General features: G+C 43.3%; 1 protein-coding gene across 1 annotated transcript in view; it reads left to right on the top strand.

Annotated features, from left to right (window-relative positions):
• The window catches only part of Foxp1 (forkhead box P1), a 235,156-nt gene extending 219,236 nt beyond the window's left edge, over positions 1–15,920 (top strand). Inside the window, 6 exon segments of the mRNA XM_042054470.1 lie at positions 23–102; positions 734–835; positions 3,771–3,892; positions 5,692–5,761; positions 10,101–10,267; positions 15,254–15,920. Of these exon segments, the coding sequence (XP_041910404.1) occupies positions 23–102; positions 734–835; positions 3,771–3,892; positions 5,692–5,761; positions 10,101–10,267; positions 15,254–15,398 (686 nt within the window). The 3' untranslated portion in view covers positions 15,399–15,920.
• Positions 15,921–24,525: the final 8,605 nt, after the last annotated feature.

The following is a 24,525-nucleotide window of genomic DNA, read 5'->3' on the forward strand; positions in this document are numbered from 1 at the left end:
GGACGATGATTCTTATATTTAGCAGATATTGCGCAGAACCAAGAATTTTATAAGAACGCAGAAGTTAGACCACCATTTACATATGCATCTTTAATTAGGCAGGTAAGTAAATAACACAGTTCATGAAATCCTGTCCTAAAGGTGAACGTGGGTTATATGATATTGATGAAGAAGATTTAAAACCACTTAGTATGCAAGCATGCTAAAACCTTTTTCTATAAGGTTTTTTAAAACTGCAATATATAACATAATTGCTTTTGATTAAGTATTACAATACGATGTGATTATTAGGGAATTCATTTCACACAACAGTGAGAATGAGGCTGTTTAAAGATGGCAAGTCAATTATCACAAAGCTACAGTAATCTCTGATCCCTAGAATTAATCTGAGCTCTAAATAATTACTGAGCTTTAATCAGCTAGTGAAATGTTTTGCATTTCTCTTTGATTCTGCTTTATGAATGACTAATAAATTAATATTTCTGTACGGAAACAGAAATAAAAACTCCAAACAATTAGATAATTTTATTTCGAGTTTTGCTATTGAACTGTTTAAATACAACCATTAATCTTCGATCATTTTGTGAAAGCTGTCTGTGGAGTTTGCTCCAAATTCTAGTTTCTAGTTTGTTTGTCTTTTTTGCTTTGTTTGGTTTTGCATTTTCACGAACAGTTACACGCTTCTGCCAGCTGGATCATAAATTACCTTCTCTGGGTCCCTTTTGCTTTGCAGGCCATTCTCGAATCTCCAGAAAAGCAGCTAACACTAAACGAAATTTATAACTGGTTCACACGAATGTTTGCTTACTTCCGACGCAATGCAGCCACGTGGAAGGTAGGTTATGCGGTCTTGCATTTGACCTTTATAGGACAGAGGTTATAGTGGAGAAAATTCAGTTACCGGGTGATAAGAATATTCTCTTTGCACTGGGGATGTGCCTGGGAGAAGGGTTTTTGTTGTGTTGAAATGTTCAAATGGAAGAGGCACTCTGCCCCCACCCCCTCCAAGAGAGTTGAGGATAGACCGGCTGGAGAGTTCTCTGTAGGGAAAAGAGATGACACTGTGACCCTTAGCTCTGAGGTTGGCCTTATTGCTTACACAAACCACATGTCATTCATTAGTGGGTAACTGAGAGTCATTTACAGGGGTGCGCTTAGGAACCTAGAGAATCAATCCTTCAGTGGTTAGATCCTAGCTCAGCAACCGCACAGTAGAGGAAGCTGTGTAATCCATGTACTCATGGTAAGAAGGGTGGTTTCTGAAGAATGCACTTCAGGGGCTCAGGGTTACCCTGAGGAAGAAAGGTGATTTCCCCATTATGTGATATGACACCATTTGCCGCAGAACAGGTAAAATTCCTTAACTCTGCTTAGGTAACCCCATAAAGCGCTAGGAGTCCCTTTTAGGTCTCCATTGAGCCTTTCTGGCATGGTGGTGCATGCCAGCAATCCCAGCGTTTGAGAATTAGGAAGGTTGCGAGTACAAGGCCAGGCTGGCTTACACAAATAGCCATCACAACTTTTTTCAGCTTCCTACTTTTAATTTCTTGCACTCTGCCAAAGAGATCGTTTTAGTACCACCTAGTATTTAGGCTTTGTCCTTATCCGTAATTTCAACAGGTGCTGCTATTACAGGAAACAACTTCCTTAATTTAATCGGAGGAAACCTGCTTTGGTTTTCTCGCATTCTATAAGAAAATGAGTATAGGCCCAGGATTAATTCAGTGGCCACATGGGGGCTGACGGGAAACTGTGTTGTAGATCTGAGCCTCTTTCCCAGCCTGCCTCAGGAGAGAAAACACAAAGGCGCTGTAGCTCAGATCTTTTAAAAATTTAAGAAGTAGAAGCATGAAGTAGGCATTTCCTTCAAATTGCTTTTTTATAAATACCAAATGATCACACTTAAAAATAATTGCCGTTGTGGATATGAATTTCAACTTCCATCTCCCGTTTTCAGCTTTGCAAAGTAAAGGCAGAAGTGTCGCTAATACAAACATCTCATAGATGTACCTATTGACTCATCAGTGTAGATAATTTTCGCTCAGCATCCTTACTGGGGCGACAATCTGAAGACAAAATGAAATAATGTCATTCAGCTTTTCTTTTTCTTAAAAACAAAAACAAAACTCTTGATTTTTTGGTTTCTTTCTGTTTTAATATCTAGCCCTCAAAATCATACAGTCATTCTTTTATCGGAAATGACCTCTGGGGTCTTTCAGTTTTTGCGCATTTTGATACCTGGGTAAAATTTTGAACAATGGTTGATGCTGCCTTGTTCCCCGGCTACCTCTCGCATGTGTGTCCATGTGCTGTCTTGGTTTTGAAAGGGAACTGGCTTTATTTACTTCTTTCTCCTCCTTGCTGTTGGAGGAGATAATTCTGCATGAAATGGAAAGAAGAAATTATTTCCCTAAAAGCTAGGTTGCATTTATATGCACAGAACTTTGTTCTTAAGCAACTCATGAAGACGTTTTCCAATCAATGCTATCCTTTGAATAGTCATGCTGGTACCACGACTCTCCGTCCAGCTGCACTCACAGGCTGCCTGTGTGCTCATGCTGGGATTCCCACTGGTGCACATCATCACATACGTAATAAAATTCGTCCCGTTGTTCTCTCAGTGCTGTCATCACGGCGAAGAATAACTTTTAGGTAACCTGAATCCTCTTAGTCACCAACTGCCATTGTCCAGAAATCTCAGAGACCTTTCAGAGTTTCAAGATTTGCCACCAAGAGAGCAAATTGCTGTAGGAGAAGAGTGTGGCCTGTCTCAACGGGCTTCTACGTCAGGTGTCAAAGGCTCAATAGATATGTCCGCTCCTCTGCCCCCACTGAGCCACTCACTCTATATGAGAAAACTGATGAAATCTATTTTCATAGTCTCGAGTGCATTATCGAGTCAGCCAGGCAGGACTGAAGTGTATCCAGTTTGGTTATCCAGTCAGGGTTGTGGGTTTTCCTGGAGACTTTTAAAGTCCTTCACACTAGAATTAAGAACACCCCTTTTGTTAGCTGTGAAGGATCCCACTTAGCAATGGCCAACGATGACTTCTAAACATAGAAACCAACCGCAAGAACATAGTCGTTTTGCCATTGAGAGTCCTACTGGTGTGTTCTTGGCATTTGCTCAATTTCTAAAAATTGTTCTTCTGACTGATTACCCATGTTCATAAACATTCTGGAAGGTAAGGCTTAGCTTGATGGTAGAGACTGACCCCTTGGTGCTGAGGTTGCCCCCTAATCATCTTGGCTATACACCTTGGGACTCTCGGTGGTAAAACTTTATTTAGAACTTCCCTTAATAGAGCCTATGCACGGTTTCTAAGGCAGATATTGCTGTGGATTTAAAAGTGTTTGCCTTTCATGATTTAAAAATAAATACCTTTTTATGAATCCCATAAAGATGGGGCTGTAAAGAACAGCTTTCATACTGTATACAGCTCCTGGTTTCGACATTGTTTTAACAGTATTTTAGATTTATGTGGAGGGACCTGCTTAGGGCTTGCATGCATATTTACCAGTGTGTCTTCTGGTCACATGGTACCAGAGATTAGGCATCAATGCCAGAGTACCATTAACTCATAATTTGGTGTTTTTCTCAGAAAAGACACTCAAAGAGCATCCTCCACGGGGGAAAGGGGTGGTGGCTACAGCTCTGGGGGATGGTCTTACAGATTGGGTGGCGGGGACTGAATGTACTGCTATGTATTTTTTGGAGTCTTTTCTTATAGAAAAAAATGTCAATGTTCTCTCTTTTATACTTGCTGCAGAATGCAGTGCGTCATAATCTTAGTCTTCACAAGTGTTTTGTGCGAGTAGAGAACGTTAAAGGGGCAGTATGGACAGTGGATGAAGTAGAGTTCCAAAAACGGAGGCCACAAAAGATCAGTGGGTACGTCCGCCATGTTTGAACTTCTTAGCCCAGCTCGGATTGTGCTACCAAGTGTACCGTAGAGGCTGCTAGGCGGCGTCAGACCAAAGAACTGGTTTTCGTGTTGTCTCAGTTAAGGGAAACGAAAGAGCATTTCATCCCTCCTGTCTCGTATACCCACCAGTCCCCCTGCCCCTGCTTGCTGGTCTCTGTTACATCACATGCTAGAAGCTTTTAGGCGGCGATGCATATTAACCCTCACAAGCCATTTGCTTATGCTTATTGCATTTTATTTTCTTTTTCCTGTTCCCTGTATTGGATGTCTGTTCCGCCCCCAACCCCGTCTCCTTTTGTTGCCACTCCATCTCCTTTGCTGCTGCTCCTATCCCAGGGTGCCATTCGCACCAACCTCTCACTGCATAAGTGCTTTATCAGAGTAGAGGATGAGTTTGGGTCCTTTTGGACAGTTGATGATGAAGAGTTTAGACGTGGCCGCCATATTCAACGAGGCCGTCCTCGCAAATACTGCCCCGGTGAAAACTCTGACGAGCTTGGCGCACAGTAAGAGCCTTTACTTGCTTTGTTCTTTTGTTTCTGCTGTTGCTTTGGCTTTGCATGGTTGACTCATCCCATGTAGTATGACATTTCACCCCAGAGCAGTGCCACAGCTTTCTGCAACAGAGACTAAACGGTGTGATTTGTACATGTACCTCGCTCGTTTCTCGTTGGAACGCCAGTGCCTAGAACGATGCTTTTTTTAAAAAAAAATGTCTTTGTTAATGCCGATGATTTGACTGTATCTTGATTCAGCAGCTCACGGGGACCCTCAAAGCTAGTTGTTTCCTGTGTTGCCCACCATCCCTGCAAGTGAAAGGCGATGATGGTTACAGCATCTCTATCTGGTGCCGTGGTTTTGTTCCCTGTGTGAACACTCAAGTAATAGTAATTACGAGTCACTGAAAAATATACCTAGCAAGCTAGGCATTGGGGTGCGTGCCTGTAATGGCAGCCCCCAGGAGGCCGAGGCAGGAGGACTGCACATTCCAGCACAGCCTGGACTTTAGCGAGAGACCCTGTCTCCCAAACTGAAAGCAAATTGTCCTAAGCACCGGGTGGGGGGGGGGGAGGATTGATAATGTCATTTCCTTCGAAGTCTGTTGATAAATGAACTCCATTACCTACTGGAAGCCACACGCCACACTTCCCCTCAGCATGTCCAGTGTAATTTTGTAGTGTTTTTATTTTAACTGGGGGCAAAGATCTTTTTCTTAAAAAAAAAAAAAAAAAAAAAACAAAAAAAAAAAAAAGTCCCTTGACTTCTTTTACCTAGTCAACAGAAATAACACCAAATTAGAATGGGATATACAGCAAAGACAGCAGCCGAGACCCTTGCTTTCTAAAGCAGGGATAATGGTGCCATTCCTCTAGTGGTCAGGATCAAGTTCAAGTAAGAGTGGAGCCTCTCAGCAGAGACTCCTTCTCATGCAGTCCCAGGCAGCCCGCCTCCATGCCAGGCTCTCTCCTTCCTACGGAAGTCTGGGCGGCAGCTAACCCTTTGCAGACTGGCCTCCGAGGGAAATACCCCTGGGTTAGAATCTAAGGCAGCGTCTCCTGGGCAGACAGCCCGGTTCATCCCCACGGTGTTCACCCAGACCAACCCTGAGAAATGGATAAGCTTTAACTTTCCCTTCAGTACGGTGACTGGGAGGGGGGAGAATCCCAAATGTGGAGAGGCTACCAGCGAACTTGAAAAGAGAACGTAGTGAGGCCCCCTGGGTCGATTGTGTTTAACTCTGATTTTTTATCTTTCTCTTGTACAGTAACCCTTCCCTTATTAAAAACATGCAGAGCAGCCACGCCTACTGCACGCCTCTCAATGCAGCTTTACAGGTAAGGTTAACGGTCTCCCCAGTCCGCAGCACCGGCACGGGGCTCCCCCACTCATTTCAAAATATATTAGCCTCGCTCTAATTAGATATTAAATTTTAATTCCGTTAAACTTTTTTCTTAAGTGCACAAAGCATCGTTCTCCCCGGAGGCAAACACATCGGGCTGCTTCAGCATTAGCAGGATGCTCAGCATTTTGAATATTGTGGCAAAAAAAAATTAAAAGTTCACTTATTAATATTTATCAGCAGTATCATAATTTCCATCCTCTTATTTCAGAATTTCACTTGAGGCAAAAATACCACAAGTGTAATTACTCTAGCACAGCTATTAATGTGCTGGATGATAGGCCACCGTGTCACGTGACCTTCCATTGTTCACAGGTTTAAAGAGAAAGCGAGGCGTTATTAAAGTCCATTTCAACACCTTTCCTTTCTGCGGGAGTGGGGTCTGGGTTTGTTTCCTCTTGTGTAAGTCAACTGTTGAAACAACAGAAAGCTCAAGGAAAGTAGACGTTTCTGGGCAGTTGTTCAGGAAAACCTAGTCGTCGTCGTCGTCGTCACATAGAACGTTTGTTTCCTACTCGCACGTGAATCACATATTACCTCAATGAGAATCCTAGCAGGTGCGTACCCTGGGCGTGAGCGACAGGAGGGCGAAGCTGTGTGCCTGTCTAGCCAGTCTTAAGTTTCTCGTTCCTCACAGTTACCACATCACCAAGCTATGTCTAAAATGAGCAGAGTATCTGATATCACTTCTTTTAAATACCTAATTCCATACCCAGATTTTCCTTAAGAGCTCGGAGGTAGCCAGGATCCTTGGAGCCATTGTTTCTCTTTAGGAAAAAAAAAAAAACCCACCTTGACCATTCTAGAAGACAGGCCAAAAAGAATCTTGCAGCATTTCCATCACATTGGCCGCAGACAAATCTCTCTTTAGCCAGAGCAGACTCCCAGCACGGTTCAGTGCGGTTACTGTAGCGCCCCATAATAGGGTGTCGGGATTCAGTGATGTCTTGGAAGTGTTAGGGTCCTGCAGAAACGCCCAAGTGAAGGCAGAAATAGAGAAACAAACGCCCCAAAAGGGATGCCAGTGGGAAAAGGCTTGGAACACATGGCTACGTGGGAACTGGATGCGGGAGGAAGAGGCATTGGCAGCAGCCCGATTCTCGCTACTTGCTAAACAAATATTGACTGAGCCCCTATTCTGCATGGCACAGACCTGTCTTCCAGCTCACCCGCAGCACCCTCAGGCTCCTCGCGGATGATGTGCCCCGGCATAGTTCAAGGCAGACCCACTGAACTGAACGTCTTAGTAATTCTATTTATTTCCTTTTAGCCTGAACTAAATTTACTAGGAGCAACTACTTTCTGCGCTTCTTTTAATTACTCGTGGTTTACGTAGTAACTGAAAGCCTGCTTACACACTGCCACTGTAAATACCATGCATTAGTAACTTATTTTCCCTGGAGTCTTGTGGAGTATGAATTTAAAGGCGGCTCTATGTGGAATGGTATTAAAATTACAAGCACATTTTACATTCATGAGACGGAAAGGGGGGAAAAAATAAGGATCCTCATCCTTTGGATTCCCTTAACTATGCGACTGATTTCAATTAGCGCGCTTTATCGTTACAGACGTGTTCACGCTCCGTCTCTGAGACCTTTGTTTTTGCACCCACTGCACACTTCCGTGTTTCCCCTGCTCACCCAAAGCTGTCCTGCCGCTTTCCAGGAACCCTTTGAGGAGTATCTCCTTTGCCCCTCCTCTTGAATTTGGATTCCCCACCAGTAGACAGCCAGTCAGTACAAGACAGCTTCCTGCCATGCAAATTAAATAAAGACCCCACCAGCAGGCCTTCCTTTCCATTATCACCCACTTCCATTTTCAAGGCGAGTAAAAAATAACAGTGCAACAATATCTTTTTAAAAAAATCACTAGAGCGACATAACGGCGTGATACACAATTTATAAAATAGGACAGCAGAATCCACTACAGAAATAAAACATGGGGCTCGGGACAGATTGCATTATGCTCTGAAAAAGTGAAGTAACTACGGGTAACCGTAAAGCTTCATATTTATAGACTGCCTTCTCCCCGGGGGAGCGCAGAGCAGTTCACGTTCCAGAAGCCGTGGTTCTTGCAGACCCGCGTGCCATCACTTAAGAACCTTTGTGTTCCTGACAGAGGTGGGTGCCAGTTTGCTAGGAAGCGACACGCCGTGCCCAGGATCATTTATGTAATTAAGTCCATTATTAACATTGTGATCCATCTGCTCCCAAGAGCGTCAGCGACAGGAAGGACCTGTGAGAAGGTGATGATGTGTGGGTTGCTCTGGTCCTTCACTCCGCGAAGGACTGTTGAAGAGGCACAGTGGTGGGCCAGGCCCCAGGACCTTACTGTGGCCCCGTGACTAGTGTTTTGTTTAAAGGAACAAGACCGGTTGTCTGTACTGACATCGTGTCTGAGAGTTAAGGGACCAAGATAAGGTCTTGCCACTGGTTGACTTTTGTCACTGTAGCTTCTGGGCCTCTTCCCATGATCCACACAGTCCATTGTCAGTCAGAAGTGGCTTTCACCCATAATACTTTGAGAATAAAAAAAAAGAATAACAGATACTCATCTTAACAGACTACAACTTTTTTCCCCCATGTTTTTTACTTCTCAGTTTGGGGCTTTGGAATCCAATAAAATATCAAGGGAGCAGTGGCCCCAGCTTCTTTCCCATCCTGACCACGCAGCAGTAGAGGTGTGTCCAATGAGAGCAGATCCCGTGATGCTTCCAGTGAGAAGGCCACTCAGTTGACAGTCGAAGCAGCACTTACATGGCAGGGAAATGTGACCACTGTCTGGTCTCACATAAGGCAACTGAAGATGGCAGCCCAGCCGCAGCTGGCAGTAATATTATACTGCCAACTGTTCTGCCCAGAAAGAATAGAAATGTTTTATTGCAATTATAAAAGATGCGTTTAGAAAGTGCTGGGTGTGAGCAGATTATCTGGTAAACCGTAGCAGAGTGGGAAATGGTCACCACACCGGGACATCATGAGACACTACCCTCCTCCCTTTACTTTTAAAAAAGAAGTGATAATTGCACCGGGGAAAGAGGAAGACCTTGGGTTTTATGCAGGGAGCAGGACTGCAGCTGACTACCAGGCAGGCTCCTGCAGCCCAGCTCCGCTCCTGCTTCCCCTTTGTTTCTGGCTCATACCTTTTCTTTGGGGCCAGCTTTTCCAGAATAGTTAGGGCTCTCACAGGGTGGGCCAATGAGAGCCACCCTGCCAGACTGTCTTGTGATCATACTTTCTCTCATTAGGATGGAAAACCAGGCATAGTGTAGTCTGAAAGAAGACAATTTTGATAAATCTTCATCTAATTACAGCTGCCTCTTTTTCCAAGTCTGTCCTCCTGAATAATAAAATAAAAAGTCACTGGGGCACACTTCCTACCCAAGAGAAACAAATGGGGTTCCTTCAGTCCCATGGTATTGTTTGACAACTGTCTGCATTGCGGACAGGGTGCCCATTATAGTTACATTTGGTGTGACAGATAATGAACAGTGGCCTACCAGACTTTAGTTGGGGGGGTAGATTTTTTTGAAGGGGGGGCTAGTCCTTTCCATACTTTTTTTTCTTTTGCTGACATTCATTTGGAATGACTTTGTCACCTTTAATATCGATACGCTTGATTGTAAAGGAAATAAGATTTAGCCTTTCTTTTTGCTAGAGATTCCTCTTCACTCCCGAAGTCCTCCATGATTGGTCTGAGGGTGAAAGACTGCGGTTTTACCTTCATCTGGTCATGTTAGCCTTCACTAAGCAGCTCCAAAAATTATTAAGATGGGAATGATGAGGGAGAAAAAATTGATTCCAGTTCTATAACCTCTTCCTTTCCTATGGGTGTTTATGGAAGTTCTTATAAATTTGAGCCATGTGGCCATATAATCTGATCAGATCTTGGATATCCAATAGTGGAGTCATCAAAAATGGATAAAGAAATGAAAATTCCATTATATTTCACTATGATCTGGAAATATTCAGTCCTTCCTGGAAAAAAAAAGGCATTGGATATACACTTCATATTAGATACTTTTGTCTAAGCCTTGTGACTCCACAAGGCAGGACTTCATGTGACTTTACCCGTGAACTTATCGGTGCCCAGATTAGCTTATCCAAATGAAGTCCAAGGCTCCCGAAGCAAAATCCCACAGCTCCTGGGAGTTGTCAGCAATGATTACTGTGAACTCGAACCAAAGGCTGTCGAACACACCACACGTTCATGACACAGAACTTTCTTGTCTTGCCTCCCCTACAATTCCATTGGCTTTCTTTTGGTTGATGCAGGCTTCCATGGCTGAGAATAGTATACCTCTGTACACTACCGCTTCCATGGGAAATCCCACTCTGGGCAACCTGGCCAGTGCCATCCGGGAGGAGCTGAATGGGGCCATGGAGCACACCAACAGCAACGAGAGTGACAGCAGTCCGGGCAGATCCCCTATGCAAGCTGTGTGAGTACTGTCTACCCAAAGTTCTTTGTCACCTAACCCAGTCTCCCTGGCCCCTTTAGACACCATTTCTCTGATTTCTTAAGAGCCTTAGTGTCGCTTGTTAGTGCATAAGAGAACTAGTTAGTAACTCTCTCGTAAAAGCAATTGGCTTCATCTACGGTAAGTGCACATAGCAAGAAAATGAGAAGTTCCCTCCACTTCGTGTCTCAGACTGTTATTTAAGTCATACTGTGATTTTTCTCCTAAAACCAGTATACACCTCTTTGAGAAAGCTCCTGGCGTGTTCAGCTTCCAGGCAAGCCGAACCGGGCGAGGGGAAAGATGCTTGTTTACTTGATTGTGCGCTGAGTTTAACCACTTGAGCTCGACACTGCAGCATTATTACCAAGCATTAATGATGGCACAAATGAAAGGCGGCATGATTTATAGATTGCTCTTAAAATATCAAAAGGAAAATTAATAGGAGCATTACAGCAGCAGACGGCGGGATAATGAGAGCACATATAACGGAACGAAGCAGTGGGCGATGGCTGCCTGGGATGAATGCGAATGACCCCAGGATCACACAGATCTCAGCAAGGCCACCAGGTTGGGGCGCCCCTGTGTCCCCTTTTGGTTCCTAGGAAGGGCCTCACAACAGAAAAGAAACCCTGTGATTCCAGATGCTTGGGTGTGCAGCGGCCCCCGCTACTCACGGCAGTCTCCCTCTCAGTGAGTTTCTCCAAAACCGTGGCCCCCTTGAAGTGCCTACACCAGCTCAGTGTTTCCAGCGCTGTCTGCTCCAAGAATAGGCCACTTGTCTGCACATTCCTTCTGGATTACTGACCAACATCTTATTTTTAGGAAATTTGAGGGATGGGAATGGAACATATGACCTTTAACAAGTAGGGACGGAATGAACTGGCGTCTGGTGACAAAGGGGGAAAAGCGGCCTCGGCCAGCATGATGGGGAAATCTGAGAGTTTGCTTTCTAGCATTTGAGTCCCATGCCCCGAGTGCTTCAAAAGAGATCTTTAGAGGTGGGCGTGAGGGTTTTTATAGTATGTGGGCATAGTCTCCCAGCACCAATACTCTAACATTTTAGGAAAGCGTGTGTCTTTCCCACTATTGCCACCGAATTTCATGTTTCCTAAAGCGGACTGGTATTTCCGACTCTTTTGTTATCTCACTGATATTCATCGTTGTTGGGATATTTCATTTCAGTATTGAGGAAGTTCAGAGCAACACTAGGTAGCATATAAGCCACTCCAAGACATATGCATTGAGCAAGAATACATGAAGTCACTGAGTGGAAGGCACACTGTTTTCTCACAGTCTGGTCAAGGTGTGATTCATGTTATTATCCTATTAGTAGAGTGATCAGTAGGAAAAGAAAATTGGGGCGGGGGCGGGGGGTTGAGGTTGGTCATGGAGACAGCCTATCCATGATGGAAATTCATCTGCTTAACAAGATGGAACGAACAGCAGACATACCAAAGAACTATATTTTGCAGCAGTCGTCCTAAAGCGTAACAAAGCTTCAACTACGAGAGAGGGGGGGGGGGGAGGGAGAGAGAGAGAGCAAGCGAGCCCCCGCACAGTGCTGTCAGATGCGATGCTCACGCATCAGGTTTACACCATGTGCCCCGTGGTGCTCAGGGCCGACCACAGCTTTCCTGGGCTCCTATCAGTGTCGCAGCCAGTTAGTCTCCCTGACCTCGTACTTCCATTAAGTGAGTTCTGTAATGACAGAGATTTCATTCTTGTCCAGTGTGCATTACCCTGCTAGGATGCAAATTGTTTTTTAACTGTTCCAGTCTATTGGAATAAATCAAGCCATAAACTTTACAAGGCTTACAAGACACTGTTAGGGACGCTGGCCCTGCACACAGGCAGTGTTGCAATACAGCTCTCTGCGCTTCCCTTTGCCGTGACACAAACCATAGCATTGCCTTTTTCTTTAAAAAATTGGTAGAAGGTAGTTGCACAATGATGGTTTGGGGGCAGTGTACTTTCGTTCTGGAGCTAAAGGACCACCATACCAAAGACTCTTGAACAGGGACACAATGCCTTTAAAGACTAGCTGGCTATAGTTAAAATAAAAAATCCATGTGTCCCCAGGAAGGCTGTACAAAAGGATTACTCAGATGTAAAGGGGAACAGAGAGATAGTGTTTTGCTCCATTATCCATTGGGAACCCTTTTTAAAATAGTAGGCCTGGTATGGGGAGGCTTAAGAGGGCCATCCACTGTGCAACCCTATTCTGTAGGTGGTACACTGTGTATACACCCAGTGGAAGGGAAGCCTTTCACAGTCTGAATCTTTCCTGGAAGGCTGAAGAATCCTTACTGTCATACCTGGTGTAGATTTTTCAGGATGTCATATAGCAGATGTGGTATTTCTTGGCCATCCATTCTATGTTAAGCACTAGGGTAGACCACGCAAACATGCCAGCATCATGACCTATGTTTGCGGGCAGTAAATACTCAATGTATTCAGGGGAGAACAAAATAGTCTGTGGTGTTAGGAAGTCAGGTTTGGGGGAGCCTTCCGTTTGTTGTTGGGGGCTGAAGCTAGAAAACAATGGTTTACAGTCGTAAAGCAAGACTGTCACATCTAGATGAGCCTATATTTTCCTAGGGTTTCTGACCCTTACCAGAGATTAAGTACTAAGTGTGATAGCTTTTAGAAATTCAAGCAGGCAAATGTTATCCTGAAAAATAACAGCTGAACCTCAGTAACAGCTTAAAAAAATAATTGTTTTGGAAGGGCAAATTCCTGTTGCTGGACGTTAGTAAGCCCACGTAGTGAGTGGTGTTGGAATGATTGGTAAGTCACTGTCCTCCATAGAGTGAAATCGGGAGAGAGAAATAAGCGTCCACTGTGCTTATTAATGCAAGGGGTGCAGTTCAAGGTGACTTGGACCATACCGCCCACCTGTGAGACCACAAGCTGTTTTTTTTAAAGTAACACTTGGGACCCTGCCATCGAATCTCACTTGATAGCACCCCTCTGCAAATTAATATCCCAGTAAATCAGGAGAGCCATAAAGATGTTTTGGCCTCTGCTCCAACAATTCCATTCTTAGACATTTATCCCAAGGAGGTAAATCAACAGAAGGAGAAAGATTAATGGCTTGCAGTGGTTCACTGTACTATGCGAACAGCAGAGGGGAAGGAAGGCAGCTGCAGAGCATCCAGTGTGGAGGGAGTGGCTTATCAACAGATGGAATTGCACCTAACCAGAAAAACTGTACCGGAAAAGCCAACAAAATACAAAAAAGAAAGAAAGTAATTCCTGCTGTGTCTAAAGTATGTAATAATATGATCCCTGAAAGGAAGGGAGGGGTTGGCACCAGCCATAATCCAGGCTGACTACATACAGGCAAGTGACATGGTGCCCCAAGCATGGAGTGACACTAACTACCCTCTTTGAAATGTTTGGTCTTTCTCTTGAAGTGCATATTTTTCATTGAGGAACTCTGCAGACTAGATAGCCAGGCCTAGGCCTTATTTCAGACACAAAGATGAGCCTAACTATTCAAAGTTCTACGTAGCTGGAGACCCGCATAGAGAGTGTACTGTGGGACCCTGGTTTGTTGTGCAAATGGTTTGTAAGAATATGGGTATAATTGTTTAAAGCTATTTATCTGACTCCTAGCCCCCCAGACTCCCTCTTCGGTGTGCTAATTTTAGTGTCAGTTGATTTGGAAGGTTCCTGCCTTCCAGGGCAGGCCTGTTTGTTTTTAAATGGCTCCAGGGGCCGTTGGGGCTTGCATACAGCATCAACTATTTAGGAAGGCAGCCATCCCCAGTACCACCTCTTATTACTAATACTTGATAATGTCCATTAGAAGTCCCTCCCCCTTGCAGCCTGTTTCAGAGATGGGCACATTTTAACTTGAATGGTTCTTTTACATATCAAAAGCCCCCCACAACAGAAAGTCATTTGTATTTGCAAAAGATCATTTGTAAATATGATTTACGAACAGCTCTCACAGTTGTTATCAGAGTGGTTTTGTGTGATCTCGCCAGCCCCCTTTCGATGAACCGAGCCCGAGTCCATAATGAGAAAGTTGGCAGCTCTTAAAGTAGCTAGAGTGTCCGGGTGGCAGCTACCAGCCGGGCCTCGTGTTTTGCCTTGTTTACAGCTGACAGCGTTATTATTCTGATTGGGGCTCTGCTCTCTTATCATATTGTTGTGTTGAGCAAGCCTTTTCCTCTCCGTTTGTGTTTCCTGGCAGGGCTTTTCTTGCCTTATTGACAGTTTGTAAAAATATGCATTAATTTGGAGCTTCAAGCATGTATCATGGTGTCTCTTTGCTGTGTTTGCTTGAAGTTGATTAATGATAGACCCTCACTTGGGGTCGTCCTCTGGAGGGTTCTTTCACAGGTTCTGCATGTTAACTAGCAGAGCAGAACACACAGCAAGCCATGATTAGCCCAGCCAGCCTCCTGTGCTCAGTGGTCCCCGTGAACCACTGCTGTATTATAGATTCCCATTTCACGTAATTATTTGCGGGGAGGCATTCATCCACCCAGGATGTCGCTACGGGGCCTGTTAGTTGGTACTCAAAAGTATGGTCCTGGGACCAGCGCCATCACCTGGAATCTCTTAGAAATGCAGGTCTGAGCTCCATACTCTGCACCGTGACAAGGTCCTCTGGTAACTCAGGTGTCGGGAAAAGCAGGACAAATGATTCCTGGACAGGAGACTTCTAAAACAAGAATGTCCAAAGGATCTCTCAGCACCAGTGGTATTACGCCAAGCTATCCAGAAGCCCCAGGCCACGGTCCCTAGAGCCTTGGAATGTAGGCCATGAAAATGAACTACAGACATTAAAGTCATAGCAAGTTTCCCACCATAATTGAAAAACATGTGTGGCCAGGGTCACTCTGCCTATACTGGATTGTGTCTTTTGGTTGCACCAACAGTGGCCCATGGCCTCTCTAAGCCTGTTTTTCTCTCTCTCTCTTTCTCTCTCTCTCTCTCTCTCTGTCTCTATAGGCATCCTGTACATGTCAAAGAGGAACCCCTTGACCCGGAAGAAGCTGAAGGACCTCTGTCCTTAGTGACAACAGCCAACCACAGTCCGGATTTTGACCATGACAGAGATTACGAAGATGAACCAGTGAATGAGGACATGGACTGAACCTCCGGGCGGGCCGACCCCCGAGACCGAAGATTGGGGAAAAAAAAGCAAAACAAAACAAATTAAAAAAAAAAAACACGTCAAAAGTTAGCGGCGAAACCGTTCTCCACTTATTGTACAGTCTGGAGGATTTTCGCTCCACTTTGACAACTCTGAAATGTGTTAACTCTTAGTGCCATCAAGAATCCCATTTGGGAGTATTTTTGATTTTTCTACTTTTTGTTGACGAAAGGGATTTGTACTCTGTGCATTGGATGGACCTGTTTGGTACTTGGGATTTTCCTCTTTGAGTCAACATCAGTGTTGTAAATTCGATAAACGGATTCACTTTTCGCAGCAGACTTTGAACTGCAGTTTTGTCCTGCCGAGGCAGACACCGAGGACGCCCGACTGAGCTCGCGCACCTGCGCCACCGCAGACCAAGCCTTCGCTCGCCCGAATTCAAGGTTCCAGTGGACGACCTGTTTGCACAGCACTGCATGTTGATATCACTGCCTTTACTCACTTTGGGTTTTTTTTTTTTTTTTTTGGTTTGTTTGTTTGTATGTTTTTGTTTTGCTTCCAGTTGGGATGGGGAAGGCCTTTGTGTGTTTATTGGGGGGAGGGGTTAAAATAATTATCCCAAACTTTTTAATGTATTGCTTTTTTTTTTTTTTTTTGCTTCTTCTATACCATTTTAAGTTCTGACCTCAGGCCTCCATTTGGGCCCACGGCCTCTTGGAGGCTTCACATTTTCTGTACCTTGTGATGAATGTTAATAGGTGTTTTTATTATACAAAGCTGAATGTCATTTCTCGTCTGTAGTTTTCCGGCACTCATTCCATTTTCCTATAGACATCACCACGTTTCTCTCGAGTTTTAAAAAAAACAAAACAAAACAAAACATTCCGTTTTGGTCTTTTTTCCAAAAAAAAAAAAAAAAATTTTTTTTCCAAAGGCTGCACCTTACACCTGAAGGTCCTCTCACAGGGACGTGATGTCCCGCCAGAAGGAGAATGAATGACAGAAGAGAGAAACACACGCACATCCTCTAGGAACATAGCAGGTTCATTTCACAGAAGCAGTATTGGGGGTGGGATGGGAACGTTTGAGATTTTCCTTTTATTTTCATAGTGCCCACCATTGTGAGTAATTGCCACCTCGTTCTCTCAGGAAACACAGCCAAGAGAGACACTGAAAAGAGTATACAATCCTTAATAATTAGACTGGCGTGACGGCCACGGAAGGCTCTCTCCCCCGTGTAATCCAGTGGCCAGGACCGCAGACTCTGTGTTGTCTTTTCCAGCATGGCTTGCTTTGTTTGCAAAATGACCAAAAAGCCAGCTTCCCTAACTAACGTTCCTCACCACGGCGACAGCACTGCTGAGTTTGTACATCAGTTCGGACCAGCTCGGTGGCATTCCTCTGTTTTAATGCAAACGAGACTTCACGTTGAACTCTTCTTGGGAGTTTAGGAAGACTGAGCTCAGCGGGAGCTGATGGGTCCTTTCCAGTGTGCAAAGTCACAAGTGCAGTTGTGGCTGCAGAGACTTAGCCATTGACACCGGTAGACAGACGGAGGCTCCTGGGACCAGGGCCCACAGAAGGCAACAGCTCTAGGTCAGTACACCCCTCAGCCCTGCGAACCCCTCACACTTCCATCTGCACCCACTTCCCTGGCACTTATTTATCTAGGGCTATAGCTTTTATTTGGGTTTAGTTTGAGAGCCTTTTGGAGCTTAATTTATATACTTTGTACCTTTTATTTCTAAAATTACCAAAGATATTATGCAAAGGTAAATTATTTTCTTTTATGCTTTATATGATGAAGCCAAATATCCTCTTATTGTTGATCAAAGGAGGCAAAAGGATTCAGAGGCAAATGATGAGGTCCAGGCTATTTGCCAACCTGAGGGAAATAACTGCCCCTCCAACAGAGTTCATTTAGCAGACTAAGTAGGCAATGGAACCAAAGTTTTTTTGCTTTTTTTTTCTATTTTTTTTTTCATTTTCTTTTCTGTACCTGTACAGAGACCAAAACTAACTCCTGTAAGGAGAAAATCTGGGGCTACTGCAGAGAAAAAGCAGACAGGAAAACAGTATTATAGCTCCTACGGAAAGAATGGGGTACCATCTCAAAGAAATGAATGTATGATGCTGAAAATTAGTGTATAAATCAAGGAGACACTTAGGATGAATTCAGAGAGAATAGAAAAGTGTCTGACTGCACTAGGCCGCTTCTAGAATAAAGAGATTTTTTTTTAGAACATTCGTATGCCACTTTTGTTAAGGGCTGTGCTGTGATCACTGCTTTAATTTTGTTTTATCTTGGCATATATCTTCTAGTTCCTTTTCTGCTTTTTGCTGGTGTTTTTCCTTTTTCAGATTATGACTTGGTCAGCATTCTTTCACTTACACACACAAAAAAAGGTAACATTCCCACCCTCATACACTTAGAATAGAACGCCTTTGGCAATTACTTCTGAAGCTTTGCTCTGCCTTCAGTAGAGGGGGCGGTCTGTGGTTACTCATGCCCTCCCCCACCCCCCACTTTTCCAGGCAGCTTCATGATGTGCAGGCAGTAGCCAGGCAGGGTCATAGGAAGGGGGCCTGTGCTTCGAAACCGAGTGGTTGCTGGTTAGATATTCAAAAGAGGATAAAAATCTGGTAGATTAGTTCATTCTCAGCATGTGTAGCTAGACATGAGTAAAGATGACAGCATGAGAACCGCTAGTGCGCATACCTCAGTTCAAACCTTTAGGGAATGATTAAAAAAATTAAAAAAATATACATTTCACTCAGTTGCACTTAGTCGTATGTCTTGCATGCTTAGTCTAAAGACTGTAGCAAAAAAATAAAGAAAAAAGAAAAATTAGATTTTACATATCTTCGCAGGTGTCACAGCCTTGCAGAAGAACCAACTGAAAAAAATGAAAGTTCTCAGGCTTTACAGGGAGCAATTGTCACTCTGAGTTTGACAGTTCCGATTCTGTCCCTTGGGGGGGATTACGGTCGCTTCTTTAGAACGGGGTTGATTCGGTTGTACATATATCCCAATGTGTCTGTGTGAATCTTTGTCTTTTGTGGGGGAGGGCCGAGGGCAGCTCTTTTTTTTTTTAATTATTTTATTTTTTAGGTATTGTTCCTAAAAAGGAATAAATGCAAACACCTGTTTGTCAAAACATCTTTGCTTTTTGTGCAACTGCATTTTATTAATGATGCTTTAGAAAAGAAGAAAGCCGCAGTTTCTTTGGGGGAAAACAGTCTACTGTATGGAATGGATTTGCAGTCGATGCTGCACGTGTATTTCCCTTCATCGCCCTTGATTTACGAACATGGATGACGTGTTGACATGTGGGAGGAAAGAAGAAATTCCAGAACCCTTTTTGTTTTTACTTTTCAATTGTAACATAGTTAACATAATTTGTGTCCTATTCTCATTAATTGGAACATTTTGTACAGGTTTGTGGGGTGGGGTATGTATGAGTGTATGTGTGTGTAAGTGCGCGCACGTGTGTTAATCTGTTTTTGATACATTCCTGTTCCTCGTGTTTATCCTGCCACTGCCTTCTTGACTATCTTAAACAGGTTCCTAAGTTTGAAAAGAGAAAAAAAGAATAATTTTTTTTAAAAAAAATGTTCTCTCCTGCTGCAGTCAATATTTTTGCATGATGAAATTCCAGGGTCACACTTTCAAAGTTTTATCAGTAAAGTAGTGATTAATAATGGGAAGTGTTGAAAATATTGAACTTTTTCTATAAAACAGAATTTTACAAGGTCCCAAGGTGTAAAGACAATTTGTTACTTTTTCTTTCTTTTTTTAGTAAAAATTAAGCAAGCATGAGGGAGGTTGGCCCCTGTGTCAGACACACACAGTCAGGATGAGGACCCACCCTTGCTCCTAGGGTCTATCCATGTGAAAAGGCTTAGGCTGCCATATTGGGCCATCAGGACTTACATACATGGTGACCTCGCTGCCGATGCCCTCCCCACATCAGAATACAGTTGACTTGATATTCCCAGCATCCTGTCAGCTGTAATAGAGCAAGCCTTGGTTTAAAAGATAAACAAAACAATAGATAAACCAAAATGTAATGTAATCATTAACTCTTATTTTTGAATTTCACACAAAGTCGAATTGCAAAGTCTCCTCTTTTCTACGTTCTAGCTGAGCTCTCTTATCTCCAAAGGCATACAGCAGACTCTACTTATGACCTTGAATCTTTTGGGTCCCTTTCGGTCAGTGTCACACCCTCCTGACAGTCTGGAAGTGTTTTGCAACTCGGTTTCTCTTTCTTATCCTGAGAAGCAAATGGACAATTCTAATGGCGTCTCATGGGTCCACTGTAACTCGCTGCAGTCCCTGCTACCCAGGAACCTGGGTGGAGATGGTGCGGTCTGGGGTGTGAGCGTGGTGCTCTCTGTATATGTGCTGCCACTAACAAGGATTGTTTTGTTTTGTTTTGTTTTGATAAGGCATAAAAGAATCTCATTCCTTGACATCAACTGTAATTCCATCATTCCATGTCTGTGGATGCAGACAATAAAAAAAAAAATGTTGTGTAGTCAGTACTAATTACTGACATGAGAGCATTCTCAAATGCAATAAAAATGCTGGTTGTTCACACTGGTAGACGAAGTTGCCACAGCCTAAGTTTTTTCCCCCACTTCTGACCTGCTGAGACAAGGCACATGCCCCGAACTGTCTCTTAGCAGCAGCTGCTCTGTGCCTGATTCACAGCCTGGCGAGCAGGCTGAGGGAAGGTCTTCGCAGAAGGGTTCTAAGGGAAGGTGGAGGGGCTGGCTCTGTCAGAGGGAGCATGCTCTCTTCTTCACCAAAGTTGATAAAGGAAAACAACAACAAAAAGACACAAACTTATTCACTAACACGAAGAACCAAACTCAGATTTCAGAGGAAAGCAGTTTCATGAATAATTCATTAGCATTTTCACATCTGCAAGATCAGTCATCCAAATAAAATGCTAACGTCAAAACGACGCAGCATCTACAATATTCTCATCAAGAAAGCTTCTGCGTCTAATGATAAATGCTTAGATTAGAGCAAATGATATTATAAAAATACTCTATCAAAAGCGTGCTGGGTTAGAAGACAGCAGAATCGGACGGAGAAGCCCCGGACCCAGGGAAACACCTGTGGAGATTATCTTTATTTAATTCTGTACCTCTAGAGACATGTGCTTTCTCTCTCTAGCTGAGTTCTGTCGCACATATATAGTCTAAGGACTGATGATGACTGTAACCTTGTCTTTAACACAAACCTCACTGGTAATGTCCTGAAAGAAGCTCTACAGAGCCATATGTGGTAGTACGTGCCTTTAATCCCAGCCTGTGGGAGGCAGAGGCAGAGGCAGGCTGGTCTCTGTGAGCCAGCCTGGTCTACATGGTGAGTTTTAGGACAGCCAAGGCCACATAGGCTCTGTCTCAAAGCATCAACCAAAAAAAAACCGGACCACAGCATCATAAGAACTGTTGCATCTGTATAATTCAAAGAACATCAGTAAAGCTTTGAGATGGCTAGTGTGACCTTGCAGAGAGGCCTTTCCCAGCACAATGTGCCTGCCTGTTTGGAGACAGATTAGGAGGGTCTTTCCTCCAGTTTGTGAATCTGCATGTTATACTTTCTAAAACAGTATGATTCTGTTTGGGGTGGGGTTTTTTTTTTTTAAATGTCATTTTGTTTACATGTTGAGACAGGGCTTCACTATGTAGTCCTTGGAATTCCCCTAAGAAAATCAGGCAGCCTGCTTTAAATTTACAGCAATCCTCCTGCCTCGGCCTCTCCAATGTTGCAATTAATAGATCTATGTCTCCATGCCTGGCTTCTTTTTATTTCATCTTAAACAAGTAGATATTGTTAGCAAGACGTGAAACAGGATCCTCTTCTCATTGATCGCGAGTCTAAAAGCTCCCTAGTCTGATAATTAGCAAGACATTTGAACCTTTAATTCTCACCTGGCTACTAAGAATATAATATCAGGGTTAGCTGAAATCCCCGTAATTGTTAGGCTTAAATCCAGATGCTGCTCACAGGCTACGCTGTGAGTTAGCTGTGCACACACATTCCTCCTAAAACACCCCGGTACCTGTGCAAGTACGGCCGTGGGAGGTGGGGCTTCAGCTGACCGATACACACCATGTTTTAAATTGCACTTCAGGAATCATTTCCATCGTAGCAATGCTCTTAAATTCATTTCAGACTTGCCCCTCACACAGAGCAGCTGACCCAAAATGCAGCTTCTCCTATCAAACAGGAACCTTCTCTATAAAGACCATGAGCTCAGTGTAAATTAACATGGGGCGCTCTGGCATAACCCTCTCAGTGAAATGGCTAAACAATACAATTAGCCTTTGTACTAGGCTGCCTTCTTCAGGAACGCACGTACCTACGTGTAGACAAGGAGTCACAAGTTAGCTTCTCATTGTAGTTGAATCAGAGGAAAGTTTTCCTTATTCAAATCAAAGGGGCTCAAATCTTCACTTAAGGCACTAGTTAGACTGATGAACAGTTTCAGACAATTCATAGCAGAAGGAAATTCAATGCAAAAATGCTGGTATAATTGGGATAATGTGTGGATTAGAAAACCATCACTCAGCTGGGCAGTGGTGGTGGTGCACACCTTTAATCCCAGCACCCACGAGGCAGAGGCAGGCAGATCTCTGTAAATTTGAGGCCAGCCTGGTCTACAGAGGGAGTTCCAGGACAGCCAAAGCTAAACAGAGAAACTTTGTCTCAAAAAAACAAAACAAAACATACGCTGTAGCACTAATAATGATTTTTTTTTTTAAAACACCATACACTTACGTTACAGTTATATTCACTTTGATTAGTAAAACCACACTGGATGCTTAATATCAGATATAAGCATGTTAATTTACACATCTGACATGCTCAACAATCACCTCCGCTCCCCAGCCTCAAACCAAGATGGCGGGTTGGGAAAAGGACAAGCTGTGTTGAGTTATCATGTTAATTGAAGGTAACCGGCCTTTCAAGGATTAATCTCGGCTAAGGCGATGATCATTACTTACCAGCCTGTGACATTTTTACCACTCATCATTTTAGCACGTTTCCATTGAAAATGCTAAAATGGCTCGTCATAAGGCAGATAACTACTTGAGCCATAAAAATGACCAACACAAGTGGCGGTACTCGACCATTAAATTATACTGTAATTAATATAGACAGTTAAACTGCCTACCACCAACAGCAATTTAGGTAACCACATTTGATCAGCTATAAATTGTAACTACATTAAAATTCCAGAAATATTAGCAATATGGATTATTTGATGGAAGTCTGTGCTGATCAACTATCCTCTCTCTCTCTCTCTCTCTCTCTCTCTCTCTCTCTCTCTCTCTCTCTCTCTCTCTCTCTCTCTCTCTCTCTCTCTCTCTCTCTCTCTCTCCTCTCTCCTCTCTCTGCAGAAGCACAGGTCAGATTGACCACAAATCCATGGGCGAAGATCAGGCCTGAGCACTTTTAATCTCGTGAAACAAGCAATTACAAATAGTTGTATCGATTTGTTAAAAAGCTTTAGGTGACATAAATTGTTTCCTGTTTAGCTTATTGCTCTGATACATAAATGTCACCAAGTCCAATATTAATTAGGGCCCCGGAAAAAGATGAGGTAGCCATCATTGGTTCTGTTCTAGAATTCGTCACTCCTTTTGTGAGCCTTTTTGGTAGCTTCTCACCCACTCATTCCTTATTAGTGACAGGCCGAGGAAAGGAAACGATTTTGTTCTATGAAGATTTTTTTAAATGCCCACTCACTTTCTTATTCCAAATGAAACTGCAGGATTTTGGACTTGCGTTATTGCAAATTGATACACAATACCACATTTCAAAAGTATCTTCTAAATAGAATAATATTTAGAAGGGATGTCAGCCCCCAGCAGGCTGACACATCTAACGCTTCTCAGTGTATGGCACTGTATGTGTTTCTTTGGGGTTATATTTCTACACTTAAAATGCAATTTTAAATGGCTTGCACACGCTATTGACTTAACATAAATCAAATGTATCATATATACTTTCTTTATGTTGGCATGCCACTTAGAAAAATATGTGAGATTCAGGGGAAAGGGGGGGTGAATAGAGAAAATTTATTAAATATAAGTTTTTACTGTAATAGAATATTAATCTAAGCCAATGCTCATTTGCCATTAAACTGATCCTTTTTTAAAGAAAATACACATGCTTTTTATTATTTTGCACTCAAGCAAAAATTCCACATCCAAAGACTTTCCATCTAGCTGGGAATGTCTCTGGCAGGGAGCATGTCAAAAAATCTTGACCTACAGAAAGACAGCAGACAATGTCCACACTGAGCATTAACCCACGAGGCACAGAAAGCTAATGTGACTGATTACCCAATACCAGATAAGTGGCGGCCAATAGCACGGACGAGGGGGAATGGGCCCTTCCCCAGAACCTTCCTTCTTGCTCTTCTACTAGCACATAGTTGAAAATGCTTGATTTGCAACATAAAAGATTCATTAATTACCACTTGAATATTTAAAGCTATTTTACAGTCTAACAGAGATAGATAAAGCAGTGAATTAAAACCTCTAATAAAATTGTAAAAATATTTCAGTAAGTTTACCCGTGTTATGATTTAGGGAGAGGTTCAAGCATTCTTACAGAATAAAGTCTTTACAGATTTCAAGTGTGTGTTTGAAGGAAGGAGCTGAGTGCTCTAAAATAATTTGTTTCTCACTTGCGAATGTTTACTAATAATTTATTTTTGAATCAAGCTTGCTACCTTAGGATACCCTAGACAGAAAAATACCTACCAAGTAGTTGGAAGGAAGTGTTGTGCACCTAATCCAGGAATTCATCATCTTTCCCGGGTATTTTTAGAAGCTAAAAACTCGGAACCCTCAGGACGTGGCAGAGCAGTCCCTGCCCCCACCCCAATCTGTGTGACTTGTTTACTTTGGTAACTTGAGAGAATTTCTTTGGTTCCTGTGACTCTCACAGGAGACCGTGCCAGCCACAGTCCCAGCACAGCCCTGCCATAAAGGTATAGTGTGGTTTGACAAGATCCTTTATCTCCTTTGTCCTCCACTTTTCCCGTTATATTGTTCTCAAAATTTAATAACATCCCCTCTGTGGGGAGTTTTT

This window comes from Arvicola amphibius, chromosome 2 (assembly GCF_903992535.2).
Source record: "Arvicola amphibius chromosome 2, mArvAmp1.2, whole genome shotgun sequence".
Classification (NCBI taxonomy): domain Eukaryota; kingdom Metazoa; phylum Chordata; class Mammalia; order Rodentia; family Cricetidae; genus Arvicola; species Arvicola amphibius.